This window comes from Equus caballus, chromosome 7 (genome assembly GCF_041296265.1).
Source record: "Equus caballus isolate H_3958 breed thoroughbred chromosome 7, TB-T2T, whole genome shotgun sequence".
In the NCBI taxonomy this organism is placed as follows: Eukaryota; Metazoa; Chordata; class Mammalia; order Perissodactyla; family Equidae; genus Equus; species Equus caballus.
Genome location: NC_091690.1, coordinates 83,554,372 through 83,574,556, shown reverse-complemented (window position 1 = coordinate 83,574,556; position 20,185 = coordinate 83,554,372). Strand labels below are relative to the sequence as shown.

The 20,185-nt window shown below is 52.2% G+C and overlaps 1 protein-coding gene across 16 annotated transcripts in view; it reads right to left on the bottom strand.

The window, feature by feature from the left end:
• The window catches only part of MICAL2 (microtubule associated monooxygenase, calponin and LIM domain containing 2), a 223,567-nt gene that overhangs the window by 99,075 nt on the left and 104,307 nt on the right, over positions 1-20,185 (bottom strand). For 8 of the 16 annotated variants that reach the window (XR_011441127.1, XM_070274785.1, XM_023646061.2 and 5 more), the window contains 12 exons: positions 19,890-20,147; positions 18,616-18,731; positions 17,680-17,806; positions 16,949-17,039; positions 15,634-15,781; positions 14,322-14,521; positions 13,827-13,933; positions 6,540-6,608; positions 3,471-3,620; positions 1,878-1,997; positions 424-642; positions 74-175 (listed from right to left, as the gene is read on the bottom strand). Coding sequence is in view for 13 of the 16 variants with exons in the window: in XM_070274785.1 (XP_070130886.1) it covers positions 74-175; positions 424-642; positions 1,878-1,997; positions 3,471-3,620; positions 6,540-6,608; positions 13,827-13,933; positions 14,322-14,521; positions 15,634-15,781; positions 16,949-17,039; positions 17,680-17,806; positions 18,616-18,731; positions 19,890-20,147 (1,707 nt within the window). In the remaining 3 variants the exon portion in view is untranslated. The remainder of the gene's footprint in view (positions 1-73; positions 176-423; positions 643-1,877; positions 1,998-3,470; positions 3,621-6,539; positions 6,609-13,826; positions 13,934-14,321; positions 14,522-15,633; positions 15,782-16,948; positions 17,040-17,679; positions 17,807-18,615; positions 18,732-19,889; positions 20,148-20,185) is intronic. The other 8 variants (XR_011441129.1, XR_011441130.1, XM_070274780.1 and 5 more) reach the window with 2 other exon arrangements.

Below are 20,185 nucleotides of genomic sequence, written 5' to 3'. Positions count from 1 at the left end.
AGAGACCGACTCCCCATCACCTCACTGGATGTTCAACACCTGGGCCCCGGGGCTCCAAGCGCCCAGTGTTTACCTGTGGGAAATCCCCGTGTCCAAACATGGAGGCGAGATGCGCCGCCTTCTCCTTAATGTTCTTTTTGTGAAATTCCCTGTTGGCCAAGTTCTGAGCCCTCTTCTGCAGTCCAGGCGAGGAAGGAGAGAAAAAGAGACAGTGACAGACTGTGATGGTCACCTCCGAGAGAGAGAGAGAGAGATTGAGAGAGGCAGGGAGGCAGTGGGGTCGGCTAGTCTCATTCACCACGCAAGGCAGGACCGAGACAGGGGTGAAGAGCCATAGCAGGAACCCCCCTGGGCAGGAAGGAGGCAGGGGAGAGGAAGGCACCCAGACACGGGCAGAGGCAGGGCAAAGAGCAAGGCTTTCACCTGGAGAATCTTGTCCTCCACCTGCTGTAGCCGCCGCAGCACCCCGGACAGGGCTTGTGCTCCCTGGCAGGTGGGAGGCAGGGCGATAGGCGGTTCCAGTCCCCCCAGCTGCAGGTCAGACTTGGCTCTGGCTCTCCAGGGCCTGCTTAGGCCCTCGCCACCAGCAGACACTTGCTTTAGCTCTCGGAGCACATGCCCCGTCACAACCACCGGGGGGAACTGGGGGAGAAGAAAAATCAAGCTTCCTTCCCAACTGTGGCCCTCTCATAGAGCCCCAGTGTGAGGGATCCCCACGAGGACAGGACAAAAGGGGCACCAGGTGCCACCTCGAGTCAGATTCCAAACTAACCTCAAGTGTTACCTTTCCAGCACCTGCATCAGAAGCAGCTGACAGCCTCTTAACACACAGTCTTGGGCCTCAACCCAGACCCAGCATGTCAAAACCTGTACAGCCCTGGTTATCAATTCTAGCTGCACACTGAAATCACCTTAGAAAACACCCTAAGACTGGGCCCAACCCCTGGAGATTCTCATTTAATTGGTCTGGGAGTGGGCACCAGATACAATCATGTGCCACATAACAACGTTTCGGTCAACGACGGACTGCATACACGATGGTGGTCCAGGATTAGTCCCATACAGCCTAGGTCTGTAGTAGGCTAAAGCATCTAGGTTTGCATAAGTACACTCTATGATGTTTGCACAATGATGAAATCGCCTAATGACGCATTTCTCAGAACACATCCTTGTCACTAAGCGACACACGACTTATTGGTACTTTTGTTAAATCCCTATTTTTTACTGAAAAAAAATTGCTCTCCCAGCTAATTCTTACACACACAGACATAAAATCCCTGTATTGTATCCACACTGACCTCGTTCCACCTCCACCACCGGAAGCAACACAAAATTCCTAATGCTGTGCTGTGGTCAGTTAGAGTGATTGTGCTCAAATTCCAAACCCAGAGATGCCAGCTGGAAAAAGCCATAGTCCATGGCTGCCAGCTGCCTCCCTGCCCACTGGGCAGGCCTTGTCCACTCGGGTACCAGGGGGAGGCCCTCACCACATCCCAGCCTTACCCCTTCAGTGGCACGCAGCCAATCAGCCACTTGAACCCATTCCACCATCACTGCCACGCTTTCATTGATTTAATAATCAGCCTATTGAAGTGGTCTGCAAATAAAGCTAAGTGTCCCAGGGGCATCACACAAAACACCCGTGTGGTGTGGTCTGCTTTTACCAAGAGCATGGTAGTTGGTGAGTCAACAGCCCTGACTGGCATGTATTTCAAGATGCTGAATACTCGGTTATTCTTACCTATCAGGGTGGTGACCTCAAGCTTGTGTCTGGGTCCCCAGAGAATCTACAATCAACTCTACTTGGGGTGCGGAGACAGCCACTGACCCCATCCCTCTGGTTTCACCAAGACAGCATCCACTGGAAGGAGCCCTACCTGCCTTTTCAGAGGAGGCGATGGGCTGGGTGTGGGCTCCTCCGGCGTGGGGCGGCGACAGTTAACAGGCGGGTCAGAGGAAGAGTGCAGGACCTTACCTATCCCTGAGCCTCGGTGTTGCTGGGAGGAGGAAGGTGAGTCCGAAAAAGCAGCAGCAGGAAACATGAAGGAAAAGGTGAGTCAGACTGGGACAGTGGAGGGAGGAGAGGCAGGCAGAGTGTGCTAGCGTGGAGAGAGCACTGGGCTGAGCTCCTGCAAGCCCAGCCCAGCTGGGAAACTTGAACCCTGGCTCTCTGTCCCTGTGAACAGCAAGTCCTGGAGTCCCCTGCTCTGGGACAACGTGTGAATCCCAGCGAGGCCATGCTTTTGGCTCAGACCTGGGGTACTGGGCGGCCACTGCCAGAGCCCATGCCAGGCCAGGATGGCCAGCCCCAGAGTCCTCCTAGATACGGGAAAGCTTCCTGCCTACTAGTTTAGGGAGATGCCACAGTCCTTCTGATGGAGAAGAGTCCTCTGCAACACCTGCAGACTGTCAGGGACCAAGCCTCCAGAAGGGACAATCGAGAAGAAAATTCAGAGAATTATAAATCTCAGGAAAATGGCCCCCTGATAATAAAATCACTGGGCCTCTCGGGGAAGGTCAGTTTGTCCAGGAGGAGCATGGCCCACATCCAGACCAGGAAGATGTCTATGATGGCCTCTAAACCTAATAAACTGAGTCTGTCCTCCTCTGGATAGGAGCCAAATTCTGTCACCTGACAGGTGTTCTCCAGAGAAAAAACGCACCCCTTGTCCCAAGCTTTTGTGACATAACAGCAGCATCCCAAAGGAATTCCGGGGCACAGATGGATCCATGCAGCTCAGACCCAGAGCCAGACCTGGGAGAAGTCGGCTCAGTCTGCAGCCTGACCCGCAGCACTCTGTGTCTTTCAGCCTCACACTGACCCTGGTCAAACACAACAGCCCTGCCAGCCTGACTCGAGGGACCTAGGAAGGGGCACCATGAGAACATTAGGGAGGTTGGTCCCTGTTGCTATAGGCCCACATGGCGCTAAGACCCGTGGCTCAGTTTCCGCTGGTTTGGATGGGTCTTCTCACCATGGGCTTAGCACTCTCCCGGCAGCCAGCACCTCTAGAGGTCCCTCAAGCTGCACCATCTCACAGATGGCTGCAAACCAAGTCATGGTTGCAAAGCAAAACCAAATTAGGGAAAGGATTTCTTCTCCGCTGCAGAACAGGCATCAACAAACTATGGTTGTTGGGCCATATCTGGCCTGCCGCCTGTATTTGTAAATAAAGTTTTATGGGAACACAGCCCCGTGCATTTGTTTAGGTATCATCTATGGCTGCTTCCACGCTATCTCGGCAGAGCTGAGTAGTTGCAAGAGAGAGCGTATGGCACCCAAGCCTAAAATATTTGCCATCTGGCCCCTTTTAGAAAAGTCTGCTGACTCCTGATCTAGAAGCTCGAGCCTCGCTTGAGCCAGGCGTGGCTGGCATATGTGAAATCCACCACTAGCCTGAACATTTCTGCGGGCTTCTCAGCTCTGGTCACCAGAAAGGCAGGTCCAGTGATCATCTGACGGGACTCACCGGCTTCAGGAGCGAGGGGTTCCGAGAGTTCTCCTCAAACTTGGCCAGCAGCTGAGTCGCCAAGGACTTCACCTTGTTCTCATTTCCACCTTCTTTGCTGCTGCCGCCCTCTTGATTGGAGCCCAGGCTCCGGCTGGGAAAGGCAGACGGCTGCAAGGCCAAGTCAGGGCATTGGTTATGCATCCCGGACCCCAGATAGCAGGGAGGGGGCCTGGGGGCTCAGGACGCGGGATGAGGTTCCTGAAGAAGGACGCCCTCCAAGCTCTAAGGAAGTGAGGCAGAAGCAGCAGGCGATGCCCAGTGGAGACAATGCTCACAGGAGGGACATGTCTTCCCAAAGAAGACACCCAGGCTTGGGAGCCAGCCAGTTAGGGCTTGAGTCTTGGTTCTTTCACTTTCCAGCCCAATGACCCTGGCAGTTTACTAGACTTCTCCAAATTTTCCTCATCTGTATAAAGGGAGCATAACCTACTTCACATGGTTGCTGCAAAAATCAAATAGAATAACGAAGAATGAGCAAAATGGTTTTCAAAATATATTACGTGGCTGCCAAGAAGTGAAGGGTAGGGGAGTAGAAGAGGGGCTGTCAGTCAGGAGGGGCACAGGCTCTGGGCTTTTCTCCCGTCTCCTCTGCAACCCACTCCCAACTTTAGCCAGTCCGGCTTGGTGGCTGCTATCTCTTTTAAAAAAACTTTTAATTTTGAAGTAATTTTAGATTTACAGAAAAGTTAGAAAGATAGCATAGAGTTCCTGCATACTCATCACCCAGCTGCACCTGTTAACATGTGGAACAATCAGGGTTCTGTTATCAAAATCAATAAATGAACACTGGCACCACACTATCAACTACAGCTATAGGTTCGATTTGGACGACAGCACTTTCTCCACTGGTGTCCAGTGTGAGTTCCAGGATACAATCCAGAGTCCCAGATTGCCTTCAGTCATCAAGTCCCCTCGGTCCCCTCCCACCTGTAATAGTTTCTCTTTCTTCCTGTGTCGTTCACGACCTTGACAGTTTTGAAGGGGACTGGTCAGCTATTCTGTACCAAGGCCCTCAATCTGGGCTGGTCTGATGTGTTCTCATGACTAGACTGGGTTATGGATCTTGGAGAAGGATGCAGAGGTGAAGTGCCCTTCTCATGGCTCTATTTCAGGGTACCTGGTATCGACATGACCTCTGACTGGTGAGATGCTGGCCATGGTCACTTGGTTATGCCGTTTCATAACATGGAGTTCCATGAAAGATTTCTTTTGCTAAAAACAAAACTTGGGAAGTTACCAGCGTTCACTGAATGTCTGTTCCCCCTTACCATAGGATCTGCTCCTGTAAGCCCAGAAGTATACATGGCTCTCTCATGTCAAGTGGGCAGTCTGCTTTCCCAAGGAGACAATGAATCTCCCTTGCGGGAACAGACATTCTCAAGACAACAAAGATGTGTTCACTTAGAAGGAATTCGTGGGAAGAGGCAAGCCTTAGTCAATTTTTTTTTTAAGATTCCTTAAGAGTAGCAGCCCATGGGAAACCGTGTGTGCAGAGCCACTCTGAAGTGTTGGACAAACACAAACCAAAGAGTCGCTGGCCACTTCAAAGTGGAAATGTAACTCTGCTCACCAATACAGAGCTTGCTGGGGTGGTCACTGTTTGCACAAGGCCAAAGTCGGCCAGCATAGCGGGTCATGCAGACCAGCACTCCCCAGACATCAACATGCACAAGAATCACCAGGGTCTCCTTCCTTCAAAAGCAGATTCGGATTCAGTATGTCTGGGTGGGCCCCAGACTCTGCATTTCTAACTGGCTGCCAAGTGATGCTAATGCGGCTAGTTTTGGCCCACACTTTGAGTCACAAGAATTTAGAAAAAATTATTGCTTAAATCTGACTTTAAGCAAAACAGCTGGCCCAGAGAACAGTCCAAAGCCATCTCAGAAGGGGCAGGTGCAACCGGATTTCGTCCCACACTCTAACTCCTGTGCTGTCATCAACAGAAACAGCACAAACACCGCCTCAAATGAGCCGCAGGTGAAAGGCTTCCTTCCTCCCGAGACAAAATGTACCCAAGGACAGCTTCTCGGGAGGAGGCAGGAGCAAGTCACGGGCACTTAAGGTGAGATCTAGCGCCCCACGGCTGGGGAATGGGAAGTCTCTCCAGCCCTGTCAACTAGCCTCGGCTGCCTCCTCACAATTCTCTCCCTATTTGCTGGCTTCTTGCTCACACCAGAGCCAAGAGCAACAGCTCTTCATCCATATAAGACAAAAGAAGTCTTTCCTAAGTCCTATAAATCAAGTATGAACACAGCATACAAATTATCCCACGTGCCTCTCTGTCATCATTTTGAGATCAGCCAGGAGGCTAGCTAAAGCTGGCATCCTACAGTTCACCAGCAATTTCGATGCTTGCTTTTCTGGGTTTAGGATGGCTTTTTCAAGTGAAGTGTGTATCTCAGGTCTCTTTACAGAGCTGCCTGGGCAAGCAGGAATGCATACTCTCTTTTTCTGTGGATCAGTTTTTCAGGAGCAGGAGAGAGATTCGTGCTGGGTTTTGACAAAGTAGCCTGTAATTTTCTTGCCTCACCAGAAGGTGGCACTTGTGGGCACGGGGACAGGTCCCTTGAAGACTCAAAGTGCAGGAAACACAAAAGGTAAAAACTAACATGGACTGGGAGAAAAGTGGGACTGCTAGTGCCTCTGTACTACTTACTCTTAATAGTGATTGTAGATTGATCAACCGAAGTGCCAGATATCATGCTCGGCATGTTATTTACGTCCTCTCATTTAATCTTAAAATCTTATTTAAGCTTAAAGATCCTACAAAGTTTCCTACATTTCAAATGCATCATCCGTATTTAACAGACATGAGCCACACCCTGGGAGAATTTTTCCCAAGGTTACATAACTAGTAAGTGGAGGGAGGACCAGAACCTCATGTGTTTCCATCAAGCCAAGCTTGGAACCCAGTGGTTCGTAAGAGGAAAGGAAGAAGGCCAGAGCTTCCGTCCCAGTCCAGTGGACCTGTGGCCACTGGCCATCAGGCAAAGGGCCTTTGTTTAAACTGACACTGTGTGTACAAACCTCGTCCAGGTTGTTGAGGCCTTTCCGCCTCCGTTTGTTCATGTCGTTCTCTTCGGTTTGGCGGTCCACCTGCAATGACCAAGAAAGCATGCTGAGCTCAGGGCCGTCCAGGCTGCGGTTCCACTAACAGCCCTGAGGCCATAGGGCTGGCCTGGAGCCAGCACTGACAGTTGCCAGCCCAGGAGACAGATGGACACACTTACCCTACACCGCGACAAATGCTACCATGTTCAGTGTGTGCAGGCACAGTGGAGGGAGCCCCCCTCCACCCAGGGAGCCAGGGCTTCCATCAGAAGGGGTGGGAATCACATCCCAAAAGATCAGCCTGAAACATCCCAAAGCACAAAGAATCCCTGTGGATGGGCAGGGCGGGATTGTCCCCATTGTCAAGGTGACCTTGGGCTCAGAGCGGTCACAGCCAGGCCTGCTGATGCCCTCTGTGTGCTGCCATACAGAGACCATGTCCTACAAGGAGGTGGCACTACTCACCTCCCAGGCAGGAGTTCTCGGGACTCAGCCACCAGTGAGTGACATTTTATTAACTTCAAAGGAGCATCAGCCATGGTCTGAAAACCACAGTGACCATACAGCCCAGTTTTCCCAGGACAGTTTTGATTTATTGCTTTGTTGCCCAGCATAATTATTTATGGTGCCCCCTTGCACTCTCAAAAGTATCCTGGTTTAGACCATAAATCACATGGCTATTCTACTGATTGCCCCTCACAGTCTAATTTCTGCTGCCCGAATCTTAATATTTAAATGCCGGGAACCCCGCTCTACCCAAGCCCGTTGCGCAAACCCCGCCAGGGCCACACCCACTCTCAGGCTTGTCAAGGGAATGAGAGGGGCCACGCAGGTGGAGCTGAAGCTGTGGGGGGCTGGATTTAGTGCCTCCTCTGCACCACGTCTATCCTTGACATTGGGGTTAGACCTCTTTGCCACCAGTCTCCAGCTGGGGCTCCTCCAAAAGGCCAGCGCCCTGAGGGCCACGGAGCCATTCCCACCAACCAGGTATCCCTCCTTCTGGGAGCCTCCTTCCACAGCAGGCCCACATTAAATCCCGGCCCTTCTTCCACTCTGGCTGCAGTAGGAAGGGTTACTGTCCACCCTCTCCCCTCAAAGGCAGGCGTAAAGCCCAGGTAGCCGATCCAGCCCCCTCCCCTTGCCCAGTCGTAGGAGGATCATGTCAGCTCCTGGTTGCTCTGAAACAAGCCAGCACACAGTCGCTGTGTAGCCCCTTGCTCCCAGGGAAACGCACCACCTTCCTTGCTCTTCCACTCCCCATCGCCCCGGCCCCGCCCCATATTTATTTGCACCCTTTTTGTGTTTTAAGACAAGATCAACCACAGTTTAATTATTGATATCTGTTCAAAAATTTGACCCTTCCCTTGCTTGGGCAGCACAAAACAGATCAAAGGGCCCTGCCTCACCTTCAACATTTCCCTCAGCTTCTAATAAATCATTATTTTGTGAATGGAAATGATTTCAACCCAAAGGCTTGGGCAAACACCAAGAGAAACAGATGACCTTATTTTCAACAATGTTGGGTCTTAGAGGCGCAGGCTGCCTGACAACGCCGCTGGCCCGGAGACTGGAGCCTGTGAGTACAGGATGTCCAACCCAACAAGAACACTTCGTGCAGACTCTTAGGCTTTCTGTTGTTTTTTTGTTTCCACCTTAAATGAGGATTTGGCTTTTCCGTCAAAGAGCAACACATCTTACTCTCGCATTCAACAGCCCGGGGAGCGACGGTTCCAACAGAGCCTGTATGGATCCAAACCCAGTATATTAGCTACAGGCGCACAGAAAGCACTCCTGGTGGAAGTGTGCCCGGGAGCAGCGGCTAAGAAGACCCCAACTCCTTCAGGGGGAAGAAAGAAGCGGGTGGGGCAACCTCAGCTCCTCTAATTCAGCTCAACCTCGGGACAATAAATGCAGTCTAGATGGAAAGGTTAGCAACATACATACCCAAACAGCCTCCACTCTTCCTTGCGGATTTATCACGAAGTCCTGACTCAAAACCAAGAGCTCGGCTAAAACAAAAGGGTGGAGGAAATGCAAACCTAGGGATTTACCCAATGTTTCGGTATCAGTATATCTCTATTTGGGAGCCAAAGCTGCCTCAGGACCCCCATCTCCTTGGACTCTATTTGCTTCACAAAGAATTGGGTACAAGAAGGAAGAAAACACTTAACTGTGCTTATTCAGAGAGAGCAGGAGAATAAACAAACAACTCACTCTCTTTTCCTATTAATGTTTCCTGCCCTTTCACCCTAAGAAAACTGTCTTATCATGATTTCCCAAAGATTTGAAAGACTGTACAGACCACAAGGCATTTACTAAACTAATTGAAGTCTCCACTTAAAAAAAAAATCAATAACATACATCTGCCAATCTGGTCATTTATTTGATCAGCACCAGATAAACATGTTCCCATATGCCTGACAATGTGATTTTAGCCCAAAGCACACAAGCTTTAGATTTACTTAGCCTAGTGCAGCTGAACCCCGGAGAGATTTAGATGTGGGTCACAGGAAGAGAGATTGGCCGTTGCAGGCAATGGTCTGGTGGAGCAGGGAGGCAGCCATGACATGTAGAAGGATGGCCAGTGACACTAGCAAGACAGATCTCCTCTTTTCAATGGCAGAGCAATGAGTCAGGTTTGAGTTCCGGCACTAATTACTTCTCGGCTGTATAACCTAAGAAAATCAGCTAACTTCTCTGACCTTCCTCACCTCTAAGATGTTACACTATCTAGCTCCTAAGTTGTTGTAAGGATTAATGAAATGATGTATGTAAAACACTTCCTATAATATTAAGTGCAACGTAAGTGTTAGAGACTGTTACTTAGGTTAATGCTAGTTAATGTAATTAGGAAATCTGAATTCTCATTCTGACTTTGACATTTACCACCTATATGACATCACAAGTTAATCTCCCTACATCGAAGGTTCCCCATCCCTAACACTAGGATGAGAACATATCCCTTGCCTTCTTCAGAAGGTAACAGGAAGAGAAATGAGACAAAGATGAAACTGCTCTGTGTGCCATGAACAAACATGGTGTCTCGTCCATGGAGCAGGACAGAGCCAAGTGCTCAATCCAACTAGTCCCACTCATCTTTCAGAAAATGAGCATCTTCATCTAATCCGTACTCCTGCAGGACAGAAATTATTTGCGGAGCCCCTTCCATGTATCCGAGAAGGTACTCGACGGCAGCACGATTCTGTTCCTGCTGTCTTCGCAGCAAGGAACTCAATGCAACGTTTGTGTCATTACAATCATTTTGCAGACAAGCAAAGGAACTTTCTGAGAGGTTCGAACATGTACCGAATTCCCAGCAGACCTAAATATGTACTTGTCTGCCTGGCTTCAAGGTGCATCCTCATTCTGTAAACAGCTCAGAGTCCCAGGCTGCGATTGTACGGAGGACAGGAGAGAGAGCTGCCTACAAACCCCAGGGGCCGGAGGGGCTGCGCAGGGCCCTGCACTTGCTGAGCAGCATCAGGACCCGGTGCTCTTGACTCCCCTGAACCTCCTTCAGATCTCTGATGGAGAAGTACTGGAAACCTAGTGGGAGCTTGGGCTGCTGGCTGGGTGGTTCCCCTGTGAAAGCAGTTGAGGAAGGGGAGTGAGAGGAACTTGGAAAGTCCCACTAAAGGCCAGCTCCTCAGGCAGGTCCTCGCTTGTCTGGTTCACTTCTCTACCCCCAGCACCGAGGAGAGAACTCAGCGTGAAACAGGCGCTCTATAAACATGTGTTGAATGAATGCATGAATGGAGGAAGCACTTTCTTACATAAGGCCCCTGGCTCTCTGCAAAGTGTTTCTGCAGGAGGGTCAAGGAAAGGAGAGCAGGGAGGGGGAACTGGGCTACTCAGACCAGGCACTGACGCGAGTCATGCGAGGTGAACTCCACTCGACCAGGGACCAGCACTGGGGGAGGACCTGGGTAAATATCCTGGGGCCACTGACCTGGCTTCTGGCATGGGCTTTTCATGGACAAGTGACAACTTCTATGTTGTGTTGTCCTCCAAGGAGTGGGCTCAGAACAGGGAAAACAAAGATGAGGCCCCCTGAGTATGCATGAAATGTAATGTGTGTAAGGACTGAGGGGCCATAGTGCAGGCATTACCCGCCTGTGGTAGGTCTAGGAGCACGCAGGAGGACAGAGACCATGTACGTATGTTCAGATGTCACCTGCGGTGCATGGTGACAAGAGCTCTGGAGTCCCCAGGAATTGTCCGATGCCATGAGGCTTTTAGATGCTGACCAGCAACAGAGCCAGATCTACAGAAGCAGCGCAAGGGCTTCTCTTTGTCTCTGGCGTGGGCCATCCAGTCTTCAGAGCCAATCAGTCAACCCCAATAGGGTCCCCCTCAGCAGAGGGACAACCCTGTTGGGGGACGGATGGGAGAGTTACTCTCTGTAAAAGTAAACAACGTCCTTCGGGGTGGGTGGGGGAAGTCTTTTATCTTGTCTGAAGTTGATCAGTCTTGCTGGGATTTGGACTTCTCAGGATTAGGGATGGGAGAAGAATTTAACACGAGTGGTGAAAACCGGGAGGGAGAGAGATTTTTAAGGCTGGCTCAGCAGAGAAACAATGAACCCTCTTCAGATTAAGATGCCTCACTGTGAATAAATGTGGGCTGTTCAAGTTCCATATCAAGATGCTCCTCTGAAGTTAGTGAGGGGGTGGGGAGAGGCAGGCAGGGAGGGGGAAGGGGGCAAGGTCGAACACAGATGCACCAACATGTACAGATACTGTGTGTGTGCTGCGGTGCAGACTCACGCGAGCACGGTCTAGTTCGCATCTCTAGTCCACAGGGACATGTGAGCTAAGGCAATGAGGGTTGTGTGTCTAACTGCACTGATGTCTTCTGACTGTAACTGTGGCGTGCGGTGGAGCGTCTGTGTGTGTGTGCGGTGTTCAGAATCTCCTGTGCGGACACCCTCTCTGTCCATCGGGGCAAACCAGCGTGGATTCTGTACCCTTTGCTTGTGAGAAATGTTAAGACCAAACAGCACTGCAAATTGGTTTCCCAAACTGAAATATGATTCAGATACGACAAGACGGCAAATGATCACATGGCGGGGAGGGTACTTTGTGTGTGGTCCCGATCACTGTACTGGCATTGAGCGGTGGACAGTATGCTGGGGTAGTTCAGTGACGTCAAGGCAGAATGTGACCCAGTGGCCTCACCAACCTGCCAACCCACCCAGAGAAAGCATTTGATGGGCTTGAGGAGAAAAAGAAAGACAGCTAATGACCACGCCAGGCACTTCCTCCAATGAGCAAATCTCTCTACCTATGCAAAGAGCAGGGCAAATTTTAGACATTAAATGGGGCTGTGGGAGGGTTCAGATCTGTGGGTGTTCACCCCTCTCAAGATGGGCAGACAAGGGGCACATCCTAGAGGAGACTGAACATGGGTCGAAATCAGCCAGGGCTGGGCCAGGCAGAGCCCACCCCCTCCCACTGCCTTTCCTATCAGAGCCAGCAGGAAGTGGAGCGAGGACCCAGCGGCCCGCAGCGGGCCTGGCTGGCTTGCTGACTGTCGACTTTTGACCATTCCTACCTCCCGAGCCAGAGCTGGCCGGGCTCTTTCAATTCGGTCACTCTGTAAACAGAGGTGTGGTGAGTGAAAGGTTTCCACATTCCTCTCAGCTCCCAGCTGTGGGGTAAGTGGTGGCAGAAACTGGGTGAGGAGGGAAAGACAGTAAATGTTTGGCTAAGGGCACTTCCAGAAAGGCTGCCCTGGCTTGCTCAGGATGGGGCAGCCCAAAGGAGGGGTCCTTGAGCTTCCGAGGAAAAATGGCTGGGCTGGCGCAAAACAAGCCAACAACGGGTCTCCAGAAGCTTTTGCTCAGTGGGAGATACGGTGGGCACCACTGGCCTCACACAGAGCCTCTGAATGGGGCAGCTCGGGGAGCAAAGGGGGACACAGGGGCTGGGTGCAGCTCGACCTTTAGCTGCTCTGCTGAGAACCCTGCAACCTGCACACCTTCCGCCCTCAGCCCCAGCCTCGTGTGCCCATGCCTTCCCAGAGAGAGGGAGTGGGAGAGCCTGAAGCATCCCCCTCCTGGAGTTAGCACAACTGCTACAACATTCCAGGGGATGCAGGCCTCATGGAAAAAGTGACCACTGTGCACGCGGCCACGGGAAAGAAAGGAGGCCGCATGGCTCCAGCCTTGCCCTGGGCAGAGGGCCTGGTAAGACAAGGCACCACTGGACCAGGCGTTAAGGGGCTATCAGCACCCTTGAGAGACTGAGACACGTGCAGGGGCGCCCCCAGCCGAGGGAGGGGAGGGCTTTCTGCATTGGGGAGGGAAGGCAAGCTCTGTGCGAGTCCTTGCAACCTAACATCTCTGAGCCTCCATGTTTTATTTGTAAAATGAGCACATTGAGCAAGATAACGTATTATAACTCCCCAAGAGATGTCAGCAGTGAAATAATATTATAATTCCTTATTAGGCCCATGGTTCCCAAACTATGTACCAAGGCACCCCATGGCACCACAGTGAACTCACAGAGGAGCCACAGGGTATTTTCAATGTTCCAGGGAAACACAGTGACATCTGTGACCCTGTGAAATACCCAAACCAAGTTATTTGGACTTAATTAACAAACAGAACTTTTAGGTATTTCTTTTGATCCAGGGACATTGTGAAAAAAATTACTGAGACACTAAGGATGCCTTAAATTGGGAAAGTTTGGGAACCTCTTTATTAGGCTCTGAACTCCTCAAAGACAAGGACTATATATCATTCATCTCTGTATATTTGCACCCCTCATCAAAAACAACAAAAAAATTCAGGCCTGAAGTTGGCACACAGAGGTCCCAAAAAACATTTGTTGAATGAACGAATGAATAAAAAAATTAAGGGAACAGATTGTGTAAATGTAGCATCACCATACAACTTGGCCACTAAGTAGCCATCGTTTTCCTGGTCTACACTGCTTAACAAAGTGGGCAATGCCCCCCTACCCTCCCCATTAGGAGGCAGAGCTAGTCTGATTTACTTATAAAGATCCTCACCAGCATGTCTGCTCAGTTCTCCACCGTGCCCTTCCTAGATGCCCTTTTGAGTCATTGAAGCTGGCTGCACGGTGCCAGGGGAACTGCCACAAACACTTGGTTACGGAGCCGAGTTTTACTCCCATCCTCCACGAGCGCTTGGTCTGTGCACTTCATCAGCACAGACCGACTGAGAGCATGACACTGTCCCTTCCCCTTACCCCATCCACGCGCAAAGAGAAATAAAACAAAAACCGGGCTGACACTTACTCGTGGAGTCCTCTTCCTTGGAAACGTGAGGTTGAGATAGTTATGAGAAAGGGAGGATTTGGCCAAGCTGAGGTCAGCATTTTCTCCATAGTTTTTGCCCCAAGACTCTGTTGGGAATAAAAGTCTGACTGAGATTCGGATCCTGCCACGGCTACCCCAGGGCTCAGGACGTGTCATTGCTACAAGGCCCCTCCAAAGTAATTCCCTCACCCTCAACTGAAGACATAAATGGCTGGGTAGGGGGCGCATGCAGCTCTGTCAGTGACCTCCCAGTGACAGGGACAGACCCTCAGCCCCATGTGGCCCTTGCCACACAGACTCACTCACACACACGGGTCTGGGTGTGCAGTCTACCCTGCTTGGCCTCAGAGTCAAAGGGAAGGCATGGGTCAGCCCCAGAACAGACGACATCAGTGTGAAGAGCAGCCAGAGGCAAGCACAGGGCAGAAAGAGCTCAAGAGCTGAGGAAAGCCTGGTCTAAAAGCAGGTCCTTACCGACAGGCCTCAGCGGGGTGCCCCGGAAGAGCTCGTAGAACTTGGAGAGGTACATGACCATGCTGAGCTTATCAGGCTCCTGGGCTGACGCCATCTCTTTGCCCGTGGTCACCGGGGGGATGCCAAACTCACGCTCAGCCACGTCAAACGCCAGCTGGTTGTTCTCCACGGCGTCATCTTCGTTCAAAGAGTCAAAGTTGCTGGGGAATCAAAATAAGACGAAGTTCAGGGAGAGGAGAGAGGTGTGACGAGCTGAGCAAACTCAGCCAATGAGGATCCCTGCAGGTGACACGCGCCAGGTGTCAGCAGGGTTGGGGGGTGGGGGGCAAAGAAGCAGCGACCTCAGCCCCTGCCCCCCAAGCACCCCTTCCCGCCCTCGCCCCAGATCCCCAGAGAGGCTCGGCCAGGGGAGACACTAACCCTGTCCTTCTCACTCAGGGAGGGACCAGATCAGATCGGGGTCATGATAATATGATTGCTGCCTGGGCCCAAACAATCAGAAAATGATTTAAAACTCTTTGGAAAATGTATAAGCCACTTTAAAAGTATTTCCCTTATGTTTTTTCCCCTTTTAATTACAAAAGTAATCTGGGCTGCTTATAAAAGAAGCATCAAGTTATGTATAATATCAAGTAACATGTGAGCCCATCCCCTTCTCAAGGCAGCCTCACGTCCTAAGGGTACCACTCCACAAGCCTTTGGGAGGTTTCCTTCAGCCTTCTGGATGAATCGGCTCACTGCGACGATTTAAACATGACATTGATAGATGTATTGTGCTTTCAACATCACAAAGCGTTTCCACAATCATAATCTGATCTTCCTAATGGCCCTGCCATTATTCTCAATCTATAGATGAAGAAATAAATTCAGAGAAGATAAGCAGTTCGCCCAATGGTACACAGCTATGGGATCTGGGTCTCAAATCTAATTCTTAAGGCTGTAGAACCCTTACACTGGTGCCCAGAACTAAGTCCTGTCCATGATTCCCCTCTTGAGCAGAGCTCCAAGGTGCGAATGCTCCAAATTCCCAAGTGTGGTGACAGAGGTGGCATGGGGGACAGGTGCAATCACGGAGCAGGAGCCACTCTTGCTCCTCACACATCAGGAACGTGGATCAAAAGTGTTGCTGTCAGAGCAATTAGCGTAATGGGAAAAGAACAAACTTAAGAAAGACCTCAAATCCAAAACATGCAAAGAGAAATACTGAACCAAGTTCTGAAGATTCTGCATTTACAGCCCTGATTTCCCTTGTCTCCAGGTTCCCCTTGGGCCGTGAGGGGCTTGGCAGGTCCAGTGTGGTCCCCAGACTTACATCAGCTCAGGCCGGAAGCGGTGGATGATGGCACACAGGGCCAGGCCACTCCTCCAGGATGTGGTCAGGTCAGTGACGTTGACATGCTGGTAGCCCTCGGTCTGCTGCTGGCACCAGGTTAAGAGCTTGCTGGGCCGGATGTCTGACTCTGCAGTTAGGGGAGACGGTGGTGAAGCACTCTGGGAAAATCTCAGCAACTCTCCTGGGGATCCCCTCCAACTGCTGCCATGGCTGGGGACCAGGAGGAACAGCACCAAGGCAAGACACCATGGGCACGGGTGCTGCCCGCTGAGCCGGCCCTGTCAAAACCATGGCGGGAGGGCAGCATGCTGAGACAGGAAGCACGCTCTCCTGCAGCAAGGAGCCTCTAAGACTCCCATTGCCAGGCCTCAGTTAGAGCTAGGAACACAGAGGTGAGGACAATGCGGACTCTGCCAACATCCCATCTAGTGGGGAAGGGAGACACGGAACGGGTGACGATAACATGGTACTGCTGTGGCAGAGAAGTGGGAGAATGTGTGTGGGTTTGCCCCGAGTCGGCCAGGGACTGGGGAAATGGTCAAAGAAAGAGTCATAAAGGAGACCATTTGAGCTGCTTCTTGAAGAGCATGTAGGAACGCATCAGACAGAAGAAGGAATCCCAGGAATACAGAAAGGACTAGTGCGTGGCAAAGAATCCAGAAAAACCTGCCATTTTTGTGTGAAACGGTTTGTTAAGGGGCGGCAGCAGTGGGGCTTGTGGTACAGGGAGGGAAGCGAGGAGGGGCTGGGAAGGCTGAGTTTGCCCAGTGGTGGAGAGTGCACAAGGATGGGGCAGGCGACAGAAGCCAGAGAGGTCCCTAAGCAGGACAGCGACCCGAGCACGGCCGGATGGATGCTCAGGGAGTTATTCATTTCATCATCCCCTCCTCTGCCACTGAGCGCCAGCCTTGTGCCAGCACTGCGCCAGGCCCCAGAAGATCAGGAAGAGGGAAGCACATGGAGCTTGTTATCTAGCTGGGGAGATAAGACCCCCAAACTGGAAACAACAGGAAAAGAAAGGCAAGCCCAGGGGAGTAATCCCATATCAAATGCCACTTTCACATGCTGAGCGCTCAACACCTCCTAACTCCTTCACAAGGGTTCTGTGGGAGGTGGTGTCCTTGTCCTGGTGTTACAGGGGAGGAACCCGAAGTTCAGAGGAGAGGCACTGGCCAGGGTCACACAGAGCCAGGCTGGTTTCAGGGCCAGTGCCCCCACGGCCATGGGGGCAGGACCCTCTCCACAAAGCCCCTCCCGGCGGGCGGCCTGGCCAGGGTCCAGGAGGGCCACTTACCCCGCCTGGAGAGGTTGACGGATCTCCTCAGCGAGCCCAGCCTCTCGAGAGGGTATTGGTGCAGCTCCTTAGTGATGTACAAATGCTTCACCTGCAAGAAGAGAGACCGCACAGCTGCCCACCAGTTCCCCCCAAAGCCTGGTCTCAGGGGCCTCTGAAGTCCACCCACCCCCTACCCAACATCGGCCACCCTTTCCTTCTATCACTGAGGTCATGACCTTCAACACAGGAACCCAGGTGACCTGAGACATGGAGCTGCAGATCTCAATTATCCACCCCAACTTGGGGGAGTTCAAGTGTGAATATATGTAAATGACTATTTTAAACCTTCACACCTTCTTTGTGCTATTGACTGAAGAGTTCAGAGGTTATGTGGCTCTGAGTCAATGGGAGAAAAAATGGACTCTAGGACCATGGATGGAAACGACTGGATATTTGGCCAAGAAGATTATTTGAGAGAGGTACGCTTAGCAACGCACATGCATGGTGCCAAACAAACATATGTCCTACATGGACACACACTTATTCCACGTGTTCTATTTCTCTCTTGTAGGCCAGAGAGATGCCGACTCTGCTTTACTCCGGTGGTTCTCCTCGAGGGAGGAACGGGTCCCACCTTTGGGCCGAGAGGCACTGGTGGCCTCAGTCCCAGGATGTGCCAGGATTTTAGAGGATCCTCTTCCCACTCCCCAGTACAGGGTGACCCAGACGGGGCCCCAGAAAGCACTTACCTGATGGGGCCTGACACAGTTCGAGTTGAGGTTTGGGTACCGCGTCCCCGGGTCCAGCGTGTACTGCTCAAAGTTCTTGTTGATGTTCTCTGGGGTCGTCTGAGGTAACAGGCGGTAAAGACTTTCCCTGGAGGGAGGCAGAGCCCGGGGTCAGCGATTGCTCTCAGAGCCTCAGGCAGCCCCAGCCCTCCCATCCACCCTCAGGACTTCTTTCATGTGTTTGTACAACCCCTCCCTGCAATGCCTGGCCTGGCCCTTGTGGTTCTTGAGAGCTGCAACACAGGGGAGGGTCAAAGGGGCCAGAGGAGGCGATGACGCTCCTCCCCAGGCAGAGGGCAGGGACGCAGAGTTGGCAGCATGGCAACCTGAGGTTTTGCTATAGCCACCAGTCAGCCACGCAGCCTCCTGTGGCCGGTCCCCCATGACCACAGGCTTCCACACCCAAGACCAGCAGAGGCCCGTCCCCACCCGCCAGCCCTGACTTCTCTCAGTCCGCCAGCTGTCACAGCCACGTGGCCAGCAGCAGGGGTCTGGGAGGAAGCCCAGGATCCCAGCAGTGGAAGAAGTGTGGCAGGTCAGAGAACCCAGCCTCGAGCAGGGTGGACACTCAGTGCTACCATGAACACCTCCCCACATAAACCTCTTCTGATTCCTGAGCGGTTCCAGGAACCTCAACTTCAGGGCCCCCCGAGATGAAGATTTTTCTCTTTGGCATCCAGAGCCTAAGGTCCTGGCCCCCAGAGAAAGTCACTGAAGGAAGTAGATCATGATGGAGAAAGTTTCCTCGGGGACCCCGATGATCGAATCAGGCCACATGGGGGAAGCCTCTCTCCTCATTCATCCAGGAGCCGCCCGATGGCCAGACTTGCTCCCTCTCCCGCCTGAGCTTTTCACCCGGCCCTGCCCCCAGCTGAGAGCCCTGCTGTGGACCCTCACCTTTCAGCCAGCAGCTCCAGGGGAGGAGTGCCCTGGTCCCAGCTCTTCACCATCCACGCTGTGTCAAAGGCTGCCAGGAAGCCCCGGGCACAGCCTGTGCCCATGGGCCAAAACGGCTGCGAAAGAAAACATGCAAAATTCCAGTTGACTCTAAGGACTCCCAGGCTGTTCTCCCACTCTATCCAGCACTGCTGATCACCAGGCCCTGCACGGCACTGAGGGCACGGCGAGGTGACTGATCGCCAGGCCCTGCACGGCACTGAGGGCACGGCGAGGTGACGGGCAGCCCGCTGCGATTCACCACAAACACAGAGCCGTAGCACCAAGTGATACACAAAGTGTGCTAGGACACGGGGCCAGCAAAATGCTCTGGGGGCTCCAAAAAGGCAGAGGCCACCTTGGGGGAGGGAGATGGAAATCGGGAATGCTTCATAAAAGAGTGGCTTTTATGCTGATTTTAAAGAACGGATAGGACTCTGATCTTTAGCCGTTCAGGAATAGCGTGGGCAAAGGCTGGGTGGCTGGAGAAGGGCGGAGCCTGATGGAAGCAAGCCCATCTGGCTGGGGTATAGCAGAGAACCTGGGAGGGATAGCGCTGAGAGGGGGACTGGGACAGAAGTACTTGGCTAAGGAGCCCAGGTCAGAGTCCACAGTTCTGACTCACCTGTCCCATGCACACCCAAAGCATCATTGGGAATTTGACTCTTGCTTGGGATAGATACATAAACATATTTTGCTTAGTGCTTACATTAAAGATAAAAATTTACCCTCTGAAAGCATTCACTTCATCTAAGGATCCTTGTATTTGTAGATTTTTCCGGGAAGAATTTTGAGCAGGGAGGCCATGGGTGGTAACGGGACTTTGGGGCACAGACACCTCTCTTGCATCCTATCCCATCTCCATATTGAAAGGCTACAGAGAGCCACCCACGTGAGGAAGAAGTCTTGGCCCAGCCGGGGTCTACACGTTCTGAGAAGGACGGCCTGTGAGGTTTAGGCCAGGGCCGCCTGATCGTGTACTTCCACAAAGAGGTCAGCCCAGAAAAACCGAGAGGCGGAAGAGAAAGCTCTCCCATCTATACACAGGCAGAAGTGGCTCCTCAGAATTAGTGAAAGGGCAGCCTCCGAAGCCAGGATGGGCTCCGCAGAGCCTTGCCAACTGGCTGAGAGCCTGTCCTTCCCCCGGCTGCATGACAGCAGATGCTGCAAGCTGGAACATAAATGCAGGCATCTGTCCTCCAGCAGGGATGAGGGGCTCCAAATGCAGACAGTACCTCAAGCAAGCTGTCGCCCACCAGGGCCACGAGCAGCTGGTGTGACTGACGCTCGCGCACCAGGGCCGCATTCTCTGAGGCGTACATGGAGGTGAAGTCGAACATGGCCACGTCGGGCTGCCCGTAATGGTTCATGGCGAAGTCTAAAGATGGCAGCTGGTAATTGGTGGCGAAGTCTGCAGCTTCGCGAGCGTAGGAGAGCAGGTTGTCCTGGTTTACGTTCTCGGCACGCAGCAGCATCTCTGTGTCAATGTAGTCCTGTGGGGAGACCAGGAGCACAGTGCAGCACCCGGCCC